Here is a 14,362-nt window from a genome sequence, read left to right as displayed (position 1 = left end):
ATCCAATTGAGATATCCAATTGGCCCCAACCATTTCTTGTTTATCTGCACTCTACATTTTTAGTATTTTAGGAGATAAAATTACGTGGTGCTCAAGACCTTACAACACCCCATCTTTTCCCACCCCCATCACCCCACTGGAATTCGGCTGCTGGCTGCTTTCTAACCACCCCTCTCGGGAGTAGGACGCTTGTGGCCAGTCCCTGCCCCAAAGCTGGATCCCCAGTTACTCCTCTCCCTCCGCTCTCTCTCCCAGTCATGGGCTGCACTCCCTGAAGAGTGAACCCTGGTATAAGGTAGCAGAGGTGCGAGGGCTGAGCCCCTCCACTGAGTATAGGAGACAAATTGAGTCACCTAGATTCCCACAAAGAATGCAGGGTTTGAAACCTTTGCAAACTAGCCCTGCTTGCTCTAAGCCAAAGGGTGGGTGGGTCTGGGCGGGAGGTATGGCTCTAGGAGAATCCAGGATCCCCTGCCTGTGCTGGTGAGTACCAGGGAAGCCTCCCCTCCCTTCCGCTGATGGGACTGCAACCAGCTAGCAAGCAGCCGGTCAGGTCAGCATGGGCTGCAGACAGTGCAGTGCTGACAGCTCTGGGGCTTATGGCCAAGGTGCCAGGAAATGGGCACTGGAAGTGAGGCCCTCTGAACTAAATGAGTCCATTCCGGTGGCTGGCTGAGTGGGGCTCCACTGAGTGTGTTTCATAGAATCATAGAAGAGTAGGGTTGGAAGAGACCTCAGGAGGTCATCTAGTCCAACCCCCTGCTCAAAGCAGGACCATCCCCAACTAAATCATCCCAGCCAGAGCTTTGTCAAGCCAGGCCTTAAAAACCTCTAAGGATGAAGATTCCACCACCTCCCAAGGTAACCCATTCCAGTGCTTCACCACCCTCCTAGTGAAATAGTTTTTTCCTAATATCCAACCTAGACCTCCCCCACTGCAACGTGAGACCATTGCTCCTTGTTCTGTCATCTGCCACCACCGAGACTAGCCTAGCTCCATCCTCTTGGGAACCCCCCTTCAGGTAGTTGAAGGCTGCTATCAAATCCCCCCTCACTCTTCTTTTCTGCAGACTAAATAAGCCCAGTTCCCTCAGCCTCTCCTCATAAATCATGTGCCCCAGCCCCCTAATTATTTTTGTTGCCCTTCACTGGACTCTCTTCAGTTTGTTCACATCCTTTCTGTATTGGTGAGCCCAAAACTGGATGCAATACTCTAGGTATGGCCTCACCAGTGCCGAATAGAGGGGAATAATCACTTCCCTTGATCTGCTGGTAATGCTCCTACTAATGCAGCCCAATATGCCGTTAGCCTTCTTGGCAACAAGGGCACACTGCTGACTCATATCCAGCTTCTCATCCACTATATCCCCAGGTCCTTTTCTGCAGAACAGAGGCTTTGTCACCAGGAGATGGGCTGTTGCGCAGCGGTGTTTGCTGAGCCATGAGCCTGTCCCGGGCTTTGCCAACAGGGCACACACCTTTGCTCTCAAGCTGCTATACGGCTCCTTGGCGGGCTGGCATGTTATCTGAGCTGGGCTAAGGCCTTTCCCCCATGCAGGTGTAAGGTCAACAGACCTCGGTTTGTGGCGGCTGGGATCAAACCTGGGCCCTCTGGAGCTTAATGTGTGAACCTCTACTGCATGAGCCATAAGACACATGTCTCTTAGCCATGGCTGAAGCAGGTTCATCAATCCCTAGCTGGTCTAGGTGCCACTAGAGGAAGACAGAGCGCCACACCCAGCAGGCCTGGATTACCCCGGATGCGTACTGTGTGGGGATTGTACCTAACCAGCCTCCTTCCTGCACCCCTTGTGGGCTCCGCTCCTTCCCCCTGTGGGGGTCTGCCCTGCACCTGGGGCAGCAGCTGCAGCTGAGCTGGTTCTCTGCAGGGGGCAGGGCCACATCAGCTGTAGCTCGGGGCTGGGAAGACGCTCATGGTGAGAGGGGCACCAGCCACTGCCCTGGAGCCTGCCAGTCATGCCTGAGCTGAGAAGGGCCTGTCAGGCCACAGCATGGGAGACGCTGAGCTCCTTTCTCAGCCGGAAATGCCTCCCCCTCCCGGCTGCTTGGGCAAACCTCCAGGGCAGGCCCAGCTGAGGGAACAGTACCTGCAGGCACAGCACTCTTCTGGCTCCCGGGGCTCCTGGGGGTCCCAGGCACGCTGCTCGGCCGTTCCCACGTGGTTTCTGTTCAAAGAGAACAGCACAGTGAGTGCATCGGGGCCCTACGAGCACGGCACAGTGCCACGTGCCACAGTCACAGAATGAATGGGTCACCCACCGCCCTGCCTCGGCCCCACACTGCCAGCTCCTGGCCAATGCAGTGCCACCCACTGCCCGATGCTTCCCCCCACCCTCCCACAGAGATCCCACCCCACCTTCCATCTGTGCAGCTCTCCTCACCGGCTAACCTGCCTCCCCCGTCCTGCCCGCTTCATTAGCCATTTTTCCCTTCATCACAGGGTGTGCCAGCTACTACGGAGCAGCGAGAAAGAACACATTTGCATAAAAACAAGCCGTGGCTAATGTGCTGCTCTCACCAAAGTGCGCCTAGCTTTAGCAAAGCATTCAATTAGCCTCCACAGACTTCTTTTCCTCACCTGCAGATTACAGGGATCTCAGCCCAAGAAGCCCCGGACATGCTCAACTGAGACGTAACGACACTGAGTTGGTATGCAACAGAATGTAGTAAGAAGAGCATGGAATGGATTTATATCTAAAATTCTCTGGAAATTTTATTTAGTGACATTTTTTACTCCATTTGTGTGCTTAAACAGCAACATCTAGCGACTTTTCAGGATTTGTCTGGTGACTTCCTGCTATGTGGAGTTGGCAACATGGAATTACTGTACGGAGAGGAGCCCTAGCCAGGGTCTCTGTCCTGCCCCTCTCTGACAGTGATTGCAAGGAGCCAGGACTGTGACTGGTGGCTGTGGCTTCACGGCAGCCATGGTCCCTTGTCTTCATGAGTGTTTGCTAGGTGAGTGGCTTGATTGTGGGATTCAGCAAACTCTGACTGCTGAGGGTCCGTGTAGGAGGAGCCTGGGGAGACGGCAGCAAAACTCCAGGCAGGGGATGTGGCCGTGGCACAAAGGCCTTTTAGCAGCAGCTCCCTCCTAGGACGGTGGGTCACATGAACAATACAGTGAGGCTGTGCAGCCATTGTGGGGGGTGGAATCCCCAAGCCCAGGAGCCCCTCCAGACTGCATGGATTTAGGTGCGGAAATGGCCCAAGAGAAGCAGCGGCTGCCACCCAGAGTCGGAGGTCAGGAGTGCATTTCTGGTACAACTGTACTGCTGTATTGTACTGGTCAAGTACTACTAGTGTGGACACAGCCCGGCTGGCGAAGCTGTGCTCTGGCCGGGGTACTTGACTCCAGCCCCCCTTGAGTGAAATAAGCTGTATGGATCAGTGTTGTCTGTCGAACAGCATTTACACTTGTGGCTTTTGTTGGCACAGCTCTATCAGTTACAAATCACACCCCTGACCATCCAACCCCCCCCTGCTCCCTGTCCCCTGACTGCCCCCCGGCCCCTATCCACCCCCCCCAACAGGCCCCTCGGGACTCCCACGCCCTATCCAACCCGCCCTGTTCCCCGACCCCTGACTGCCCCAGAACCTCTGCCCCATCCAAGCGTTCCCTGTCCCCTGACTGCCCCCCAGGACCTCCTACCCAACCCCCCCTCCACTGCCGTGCATGCCACCACCGCCCCCTTACCATGCCGCTCAAAGCGGCAGGAGCTCACAGCCCTGCTGCTCACATGGCAGCGTGACTGCAGGGGAGGGGAGACAGCAGGGGAGGGGCCAGGGGCAAGCCTCCTCGGCCAGGATCTCAAGGGCCAGGCAGGATGGTCCCGCGGGCCGGATGTGGCCTGGGGGCTGTAGTTTGCCCCCCTCTGCTATAAAGACACATGCAAGCGAGAAATGAAGGAATTTGGAATTGATCCTGACCACCTGCCTGCGGTGTGGGGGGCCCGAGCGCAGCCCCTGGCCCATTATAGCCTGCTAGTATAACTGTAGAAATTGATTCGGGGAGCTAGGACCATGCCCTGTTGACAATAAACCCGATCAAGTGCCTTCGTACCCCTGGTCCATTATAACTATCTCAACCTTTTCCTTTCTGAGGCCCGCTCACAACACGCTATAAAAACTCCACGTTCCACCTGTGCCACAACAACTGTTTTTCTGCAAATAAACACCAGGGCCAGTGTTCGAGGGTAGCAAACAGGGCAGTTTCCTGGGACCCCATGCCACAGGGGGCCCCCATGAAGCTACATTGCTCAGGCTTCGGCTTCAACCCTGAGTGACGGGGTTCAGGGCCCAGGGCTTCAGACCCATACGGTGGGGCTTCGGCTTTCCACCCTGGACCCCAGTGAGTCTAATGCTGGCCCTGCTTGGCGGACCCCCGAAGCCTGCTCGTGGCTCCCCAGAGTCCCCGGACCCCTGGTTAAAAACCACTGGGCTATAACATTATCCATTTGGCAAATCTCATTTGGTAGATTTCAGCTTTAAAATCTAACTGGCAATTCTGGCAAATTCATAAAATTAAATCCCTTTCACACTGACAGATATAAATGCACAGCTTCAGCTTGGGAGGTCTGGCTGGGAAAGTGCCCAGAATAACCTGCAGGGAACGCCATTCACCCATCTAGGTCTGAGACAAACCTGTCTAGATCTGAGCCAGTGGCTTAAGGGAGAGTAAATCTTACAAACCAGATGATAAGGTCACTCTCCTACCCTGTCCTTTCTGGTGCCCACAATTCAAGAAGGATGCTGATAAATTGGAGCGGACTCAAAGAAGATGGGAATGATTAGAAGATTAGAAAACCTGCCTTAGAGACATAGATTCAAGGAGTTCAATATATTTAGCTTAACAAAGAGAAGGTTAAGGGGTGATTTTATTACAGTCTGTAAGTATCTACATGGGGAACAAATAGTTACTAATGGGCTTTTCAATCTAGCAGAGAAAGGTCTAAATGAGCCAATGGCTGGAAGTTGAATATAGAAATAAGGCACACATTTTTAACAGGGACTGGAGCCATTTGCCAAGGGTTGTGCTGCAGTCTCCATCACTGGCAATTCTGGATGCTTTTTAAAAGAGCTTCTCTAGGGGGTTTTGGAGCAGTCTCATGGCCTGTGCTGTGCAGGCAGGCAGGCTAGATGATCACAATGGTCCCTTCTGGCCTTAAAATGTATGAATTTCCCAGCAGGCCCTGCTCTGCCAATAGTATTCCCTTCCCTTCCCTCTCCACTTGTCCACTGGAGGACACACACACACACACACACCCCATGCCCACTGACTCTCCCACTGATGAGGAAGGCATCAGGCTTTGGGCAGAGACAGGGATACTTATTCTCTGTGGTACAGTCTCTGCAAGTCTCTTACCATAACTGTATTGAGATTTCTTTCCTTCTGTAGCTCAGTCTTGCTCAGCTTTGCCTTATGTGAGCTGAATGCCTCACTTGTGCCCCATGGACTGGGCATGGGCAATGTGAGACTCTCAAAGGCTCATCACTTGATCAAATTCATTTCTCCAGGACGAGCAAAGGCATGGCTTACATGGTTGGCTTCAGGGAGCTAAAATCAACAAAGTGGGTGGATTTACATCAAGGAGTATTTCAGGCAGGACTTCACGGAGGGTTCCAATAAGAAATGGTGCACCTAAGTTATTGTTCTTATTGGAACAAGGAGGTTAGTCTGGCCTCTGATTGATACATGGCTAGATTTACCTCGCTGCACCTTCTCTGTGAGTGACTGCAGTGTGACCTAGAAGAATGAGTCCCCTAGACAGGGGGGTGGGGAAGCAAATGAGTACAAAACAAATCTGGTCTATTTCTTGTTTTGATCCACTCCATCTATCTTTTACATCTTTGGCTGGCAGCAGATGGTGCAGAAGGACTGCATGCCATCCACATCTCATGGCTGCTCAGCAGAAGATGGTGCAATATGACTGCTAGCAATCCGTATCGTCTGCCTGCTCACCATAAGACGGTTCAATAGGACTGACTGCAGGACTAAAGAGAATGACCTGGTCAAGTCACTCCAAATTTAGTCCCTGCGCCCATGTCTGTCCAGGTGCTCCTGGCCGACGTGGCCAGGAGCACCTCGGACATGACGATGACGGCTACCAGTCATATTGCACAGTCTGCTGCCAGAAGGCAATAGGTTGCTGCTACTGTGTAGCAATGCAGTACCGCGTCTGCCAGCACCCAGGAGACATACGGTTACAGTTACCGGAGCGGGCTCCATGCTTGCCGTGGTATGGCGTCTGCACAGGTAACTCAGGAAAAAAGGCGCGAAACGATTGTCTGCCCTTGCTTTCACGGAGGAAGGGAGGGAACGGGGGCCTGATGATATGTACCCAGAACCACCCGCGACAATATTTTAGCCTCATCAGGCATTGGCATCTCAACCCAGAATTCCAATAGGCAGCGGAGACTGCGGGAACTGTGGGATAGCTACCCATAGTGCAACACTCCGGAAGTCGACGCTTGCCTCGATACTGTGGAAGCGCTCTGCCGAGTTAATGCACTTAATGCACTTAGAGCATTTTCTGTGGGGACACACACACTCGAATATATAAAACCAATTCCTAAAAAAACGACTTCTATAAATTCGACCTTATTCCGTAGTGCAGACATACCCTAAAAGAGCTGCTCTAGGGGGTTTTGGAGCAGTCTCATGGCCTGTGCTGTGCAGGCAGGCAGGCTAGATGATCACAATGGTCCCTTCTGGCCTTAAAATGTATGAATTTCCCAGCAGGCCCTGCTCTGCCAATAGTATTCCCTTCCCTTCCCTCTCCACTTGTCCACTGGAGGACACACACACACACACACCCCATGCCCACTGACTCTCCCACTGATGAGGAGGGCATCAGGCTTTGGGCAGAGACAGGGATACTTATTCTCTGTGGTACAGTCTCTGCAAGTCTCTTACCATAACTGTATTGAGATTTCTTTCCTTCTGTAGCTCAGTCTTGCTCAGCTTTGCCTTATGTGAGCTGAATGCCTCACTTGTGCCCCATGGACTGGGCATGGGCAATGTGAGACTCTCAAAGGCTCATCACTTGATCAAATTCATTTCTCAAGGACGAGCAAAGGCACTTTTCCTTACTGAAGGCTATTTCTGTGGCAAATTTCACCTTTCTCCCCTAAGCTCTTTTTGTCAGAGAGCTATTTTAAAAAATGTTCTGATCAGTTTTGATATTCATGGTCTGGTTTTTCCTACTCTCCTCACGCTCCCCAACAGCTCAAACACTTGTGTTCAAATTTTCAATAAATACATAAAATGCACCTTGGGCCAGAGACCCAGCATATATGGTGGCTGCCCTCTTGACTTATCCACTGGGGATAGAACCAGGATCTTCAGAGTTAAAAAGCAACACCTCTTACAACTTGAGTTAAACTGCCAAGCTTCTGTAGCAGCTCATATCCTCTGTGCTTAGCATATAATGGGACCCGTAGCGCCCTCACCAGCAGGTTACACACAGAAAATGTCAGTTCAAAGATGAAAGTTTCCAAAGGTTATGAGTGACAGAAACACTGGGATTAGAACTGGAATGTTCTTATCAACTCAGCCACAATACATTCAAGCCAGTGCCCCATGAGAAGAAAGACATCAGTTTGTGCTTACTGAGATAAAGAAATCAGTGTTGAAATCAGTGCCTAAACCCCCTACTGGAGATTTTACTAGCAATGAAGGTAAAATGCAGCCTAATGGAACACAAGGAACAAAGACTGGATGTCTTTCTCTCTAGAAGACGTGCTCTAAGGCAACCAGAAGTTATGGCGTGTGTTATGCAGAAGGTCAGACTAGATGAGGACAGCATTCTCTTCCAGCCTTAAATCTATAACTTCTGCATAACTTTAACCTGGTATTGCTCTAGCGAAGACACGAAGTAGCACCAAGTAAACTAAACAAACAAAACCAGTCACTCAGAAGACTCCCTCCTCCCCCTTGCATGACAATAGTAAAATAAGCAAAGTACAATAACAAGGAAAAATACCTTCTGGTTTGAGTAAGGGATTTCTGCCTCTGTTGAACTGAGGTAGTTGTGAAATAGTGTGTAGCAGAAACAAACAAAATCCTACATACTAAAAGAAAAGAAAAGAAAAGAAAAGAAAAGAAAAGAAAAGAAAAGAAAAGAAAAGAAAGAAAGAAAGAAAGAAATTCCTATTCCTTTCAGGGAATTACTGAAGTGACCAAGAAAATATTTTTAAACCTTGTTTGCCTTACTTGCTTAGAGAAAAAAAGTCAACTGAACAACCCTCTGTTCACACATGAGCAAATGAAGTATGCAACTTCAGACTAGTTAAATAGCAATTGGCTCCCAGCAAAAATACATTGTCAAAATGCCATCTACTGGAAGCTATTAAAGACTACAAGACAATATTATAAGTGAGCAGAAATAGTCTCGGAGACGCCCTCGGGTCTGGAAGTGTCTGCCTAGGAAAAAGAAGATTTTTATTTCACATTTGCACACAATCTTATTGTTAGATAGCAAAAGTGAATGTCATATTACAGCTAATACCTGCATTAATTTGCATGCACCAAATGCAGATGAGTTTTGACACCAGTGTTTGGAAAATCTGAGCACCCATTTAAAAGATGAGAAATGTTCTTTGCTATTAAGAATGTCCAAAATTACCTGAGATGTATGATAACCCACCAGGATATACAACCAGCATATAATCTCTAGGGTGAAACCTTCAGGTTTTTGTCACCAAACAGTAATTTAGAAGATGGAGGACAAGTCTTTAAATCTATAACACAATACAGCCGAACTGTGCTTTTCATTCTTTTTTTCATTTGCGGACCCCTAAAAATTTTTGAATGGAGGTGCAGACCCCCTTGGAAATCTTAGATATAGTCTACAGACCCCAGGGGTCTGCAGACCACAGGTTGAAAACCACTGTTTTATGGTAATGACAACCTTTCACAGACCCCTTAGACATAGTCTATGGACCTACAGACCACAGGTTGAAAACCACTGCAGTTGACAAATATCTGTCTTCTGAAAACACCATCCACAACATGCTAATTATACAATCTATCTAGTGAACTGAAGTAACACATAATAGCTTCCTGAACATCCATTGAACCATTAAGAAGAGCACTGAAGACAGAAATGACTCCTGAAACTATGGGAACATGGCAGACATTTGGAAATGACAGCCAGGGACTGGAAAGTTGCCTGTGCAGACTGCAATTGTGCAGCAAGAGGGAAATTACTAGAAAAGCCAAGTCACACACCGCTAACAAATCGGAAGAGGCTAGCTACAGAGGTGGCCAATCGTTTCCTTCTGAAGCACAGGATTCTGAAAAAGAGGATACCCGTGGCATTTCGGGGAGAAAAGTTCACTCTGCATCTGTCGACGCAGTAAGAAGCCAAATGACTTGCCAGGCCATCACAAACTTGGAGATTCCAGAACTTCATAGTAGCCGAAAAACACTGCTACAGTAAAGTTCCCAATGCAGACTAGGTCTGATCAAAGTACAGCAGATGAAGTTAGGAGCGTGCTTAAGTTCCAAAAGCAGCTGTTGTGCAATTAGCACATGTAACATGCTAGCCGGTAGCAGCAGTAGGCTATATTTCCTCTACACACACCAGCCATAAAAGGGAGATATTACACACGTGCCTGGGAAAACTCATGCCAGATGTCTGAGGTTCAGCGGAATTGAAATTCCCACACAAGCTGTCACTTTGTAATTCCTCCTGCACGAGTGGTGAGTAGGGACTGACTGAAAGATTTTTAATACCAAAGGAGAGGCTTCTATCAGCTGAGCTGTAAGAGTACTGCATTAACTAACAGCAGTAATAGGCTCTGATGCTCTCTGTGGACCAGCCACTGAAGGTACAAGGCTAGCCTGACAGCATGGAGAGTCTGGTCAGTCAAAGGAAGCTGGAGAACATGACTTCCAGCTCTAGATCAAGAGCAAGCTACTGCCTCCAAAAGCATCCTTTGCTGAGATGGGAGAAGCCATGCTGTACAGAGAACTGTGCGCCAAGGTACCCAGGTGGGCAAAAGGTAACAAATGCTTAGCTGGGCTGCTTACGGAAAACTGCTTATGAAATAAGGAGCCAAGGAGACTGGCACAAACTGGGTGTGTTATGCTGGGGCATCAAGGCTCCTGGGGAGGGCACAGATCACTAGAGCCACATAGCAAAATGGCTCTAAGAACTGAAGGGGCCATCACTGGAACCACCACAGTGTTTTGAAGGATAATTTTAAGGGGCACAAGCTACCCTGCCACCTTTTAGGCACTGCTTTTCTCAGGGTTACTTGGCAGCTTGTTTAAGCTGGTGGACAGAAAAGGAAGGGCAAACAAATATCACCATCATGGCTGCCATCTTCTCTGGGGACCCCAAGATCTACCACCACATCACCAAACCTTCACAGATGAGAGGAGAGAACCAGTTCCATATCTGGTTTGGCTGAACCCTGAGTGACATGTGGGATGTGGAGTTGAGGTACAAGCAATTCCCCCTTCCCAAATGGTCTGTTTCTCCTTTCCCAACTGATTGCTCCTCTTTTCTCTATGGATAGTCTGACTTAGTCAACCAGAACAACCCCACTGCAATGCTGCCATAATGGAAAGGCAGGCTAGCCATCATTCAGGATCTCTGCACTACTTGGAGCCCTTCCGCAGCCCCCGTCCCCAAGAGAATGCAAGCCACCCTGAGAGGAGGGGAGCCTCTATCCCAGAAACAGTGACTCTGAAAAGGAGTTGGATATCATGGGGAATAATTAGCTGAATAACAGCTCCCAGTGTGAGGCTGTGGCCAAAAGGGCTAATGTGAGCCTGGGATGCATAACAGGGGGATCTCCAGTAGGAGCAGAGAGGTTATTTTACCTCAGTATTTGGCACTGGTGTGATCTCTGCTGGAATCCTGTGTCCTGCTCTGGTGGCCACAGTTTAAGGATGCTGATAAATTGGAGGGGGGTCAGAGAAAAGCCACGGAAATTATATAGGATATGACAAGGATTAGAAAACATCCATGATAGTGATCAACTCCAGGAGCTCAGTGTATTTAGATTAACAAAGAGAAGGCTAAGGGGTGACTTGATCATGTCTATAAGTATCTACATGGGGAACAGAAATTTGATAATAGATGGCTCTTCAATGCACCCCTTTGAAGGGGATGAAACCCACCATCCACATAGAGAGCCCTAGAGCTTCTTCCTACAGTGCGTGGTATTGCATCCGGGTGGCACAGGCCTCTCCTGCACTTCTGCCCATGACCATGCTGCTGGCAGCGTGTGGGAATTACGCATCTTCACAGGCTGTTAATTTGTCAGGAGATTTCTTCCTTTGCCTTCAATGTTACTTGTGTAACATTACTCTGTGTATATAATGTCTTCTGCAGTTTCCACGGTATGCATCCGATGAAGTGAGCTGTAGCTCACGAAAGCTCATGCTCAAATAAATTGGTTAGTCGCTAAGGTGCCACAAGTCCTCCTTTTCTTTTTGCGAAGACAGACTAACACGGCCGCTGCTCTGAATGTTACTTTGTATCTCTCCAATTTCGCAGCCAGGGATGCTGCTGCCTGCCCACAAGTGCCCCTGGTGAGAGCTGTGCACCAGGTCAGCTCAAACAGCCCATCATTGCAAAGGTGTTTTCTTGGCAGGGAAAGTGCTGGCTCTGAAACTGCCTGGCTTTAGGAAGGGCACGTCTCGCTTAGACCCCAGGAAACAAAGTGCTGTTTATGTTTTTCTCATCCTGTTTCCCCTTCCCCTTCTCACTAAAGGCCCCTTGGTTGCAGTGAATTGAAGAAGGGGAGCACGGGAAAAGCAGCTGTGGAGAGATGGATAGAAGGGGGCAGGTTGGTTACAGGGAAATTACCTGAAGCCTGCACTGAGATTGGTTTAAATCATAGTCAGCCCCTCCCCTCGGAGGGAGTGGGATGATTTCCTCCTGTGCTATTAACCAGACTGGCCCTAGAGAGGTCTGGCTTTTGTAGGAGGAGGAGGTCCCTGCTGTTAACCAATAGGAGCCGTGAACTCCAGAGGTCAGGGCCAGTTCTAAGGCCAGTGTAGCACACACTGACTCCTGCAGTGGAGTGGGTATTCTCCCTGCTCAGCTGGGGTCATGTCAGTCCCAGTGACTTGCTGCGCTGAGCTGCCCCATAGCTGTGGTAACATCCACAGAGCCCAGCCAGACTGTCCCCTTTCAACCTTCTCAGGGCTTTTCACTGTTGCCAGCAGAATTCCTAGTGCTGCCTGTTATTAAGGCTGCCCAGCTCTCCCCTTTATAATACTCTGTTTTCAGTTGCTTATAACTTTGTCAAACATTAACCATTTGGGCTGTAATTTTCCATGCTGGGAGCCTACCTCGGGCTGGAGTGTTTTGGAAAATTCCAGCCCAAATGGTTCATCTGTTTCCGAGAATAAGCCTAGGGTGCTACAGAAGAAAGGCCCATGACCGTCTCAGTAGCTGGAGAAACAAGAAGGGCAGAGTACAGTGCCCAGGAGAGCAGTGCTCTGCTGCAGAGGAATAAAGATCAGACCTGTAGCATCAGGAGGAGGCTATGGGGTGGTGTTTCTATGTCTGACAAAAATGTGCACAGGACCTGGCCAGAACAGGAGGAGCAGCCTAAAGTCCTGGTCTCTCAGGGACAGTGGAGGTTCACTGCAAAGAGAATGACTGCTTGTGTACACACCTTTCAAGGTTGTCTGAAGGTTTGTGTCCCAGTGTCCAATGGTGCAGGCCATAGGAATCCCTCCGATGCTACAGTTTAATAGTCTACTTTGCCATGATGCACATACGTGGACCTTAATTAGGATCAAGGCAACATACAAAAAGAGTTCCCAGGTTCTATTAGAGATACAGCTGTCTAGCACATGGTAAAGACATAACATAACTTCCTACTCAGGCAGATCTATAGAAAGTAGGAGGCACCATCTAACTCGGCATTTCTCAAATGCAGCCACACCAGGGGCTTTTTGTGTGGCCACAGCCTCCTGGGTTGGGGAGGGGGGCAAAGAAGTGGCCCCTCCCCCAGGGCTCTCAACAGGGCCCTGTCCCCCTCTGGAGCCACAAACGCTGAAGGAGTAGGCAGGCAGTGGGGCTTGGACTTCAGACCTGGGGTGGCAGGCGGCAGGCTCCAGCCGTGTGGCGGTGGGCTCCAACCCCTGACCACGGGCTTTGAGCTCTCACCCCGGCCCTGGTCCCAGGCTCATCCACCCCCCAACCTCGGCAGTGGGCTCTGATCCCCCAGCGGTGTGGCAGTGACAGCCAGCCCCAAGCTCACCTCCCCTCCTCATCACCCCTGACCCCCAGCTGCCTCCCTACCCACCTGTGTTTCCTCTAAGCTGCATGGTCACATTAATGCCCAGGAGTGATTCAAGTGCAGCGCACTTGACTAGCAGAGCCGCGCACATCTGGCAGCTTGAGTTCCGGTGCCCCGTCCTCGCTGCTTTGCAGCCACGTTGCTCCTGCAGCTGCTCCCAGGACCCACTTGCTGGCTGTGCAGAGTGGGAAGAGGAGGAGGGAGGTGCTGATGCCAGGGTGTTCCCCTGCCCCTGTACCCCATCTCCACGGCCCAGGGCAAAGGGGACAGGGCAGGAGAGGACAGAGCAGGAGAGAGCTGCTGTGGGCTGAGGTCTGAAGGAGCCTTCTGGATGGTGAGTGAGTGCCTTAAAGAGACAGCACACGGTCTCTTAGAGACTTCCCCAGCAGACAGTTCACACAATCTCTGTCTCTGTCTCTCTCACACACACACACATACACACACAATCTCTCCCACTCCTCCCTGCCCTGCCCTGCCCTGCCCATGTACCCATCTCCACGGAGAGGGGTGGGGGGACAGGACTCAGGAGCAGGAAAGCTTTCAATGAGTGCCTTAAAGAGACAGGGCACAGCGTTTCTCAGAAACTTCCCAGCAGCCAGCACACACACCGTCTCTGTGTCACACACACACACACACACACACACACACACACACACACACACACACAGAGTCTTTCACACTCACCTCCCAACACATACTTGTATTATTGTTGTTGTAATTCTTGCACATATATTCTCTGTAATTTTATTCTTTCAAAGTGTGCTACTTTAGTTTTTGACTGGTCTATTTATTTCATAATTTTTATTTCTCTCTTTACACTTAAATTTAATTCTTTGAGTAGTGAGTTCTAAAATGCCTAACCTGTCCTGGCTGGAGTAATTATCCCTATGGTAACTTTTAAAATATATATATTATATCTAACGGTTTTTTTCTACTGGTGGCACACACCCACGCATTACCTCGGTGCACATGACAAAATTTATTCTGCACACGGATGGAAAAAATTAGAGGGAACATTGCTCCCTACCTCCCCATCCGGGGCTTAATTTGTCCCCCAGCTTGCCAGGGC

The 14,362-nt window shown here is 49.9% G+C and overlaps 1 protein-coding gene across 2 annotated transcripts in view; it reads right to left on the bottom strand.

The window, feature by feature from the left end:
* GAS7 (growth arrest specific 7) overlaps positions 1-14,362 on the bottom strand; it is a 216,901-nt gene that overhangs the window by 82,460 nt on the left and 120,079 nt on the right. For both annotated transcript variants that reach the window (XM_077833933.1, XM_077833934.1), the window contains exon 3: positions 2,109-2,186. In XM_077833933.1, the coding sequence (XP_077690059.1) occupies positions 2,109-2,186 (78 nt within the window). The remainder of the gene's footprint in view (positions 1-2,108; positions 2,187-14,362) is intronic.

This window comes from Eretmochelys imbricata, chromosome 14 (genome assembly GCF_965152235.1).
Source record: "Eretmochelys imbricata isolate rEreImb1 chromosome 14, rEreImb1.hap1, whole genome shotgun sequence".
NCBI classification, from domain to species: Eukaryota; Metazoa; Chordata; order Testudines; family Cheloniidae; genus Eretmochelys; species Eretmochelys imbricata.
The sequence above is the reverse complement of the archived record's forward strand: the minus strand, read 5'-3'. Positions and strand labels throughout refer to the sequence as shown.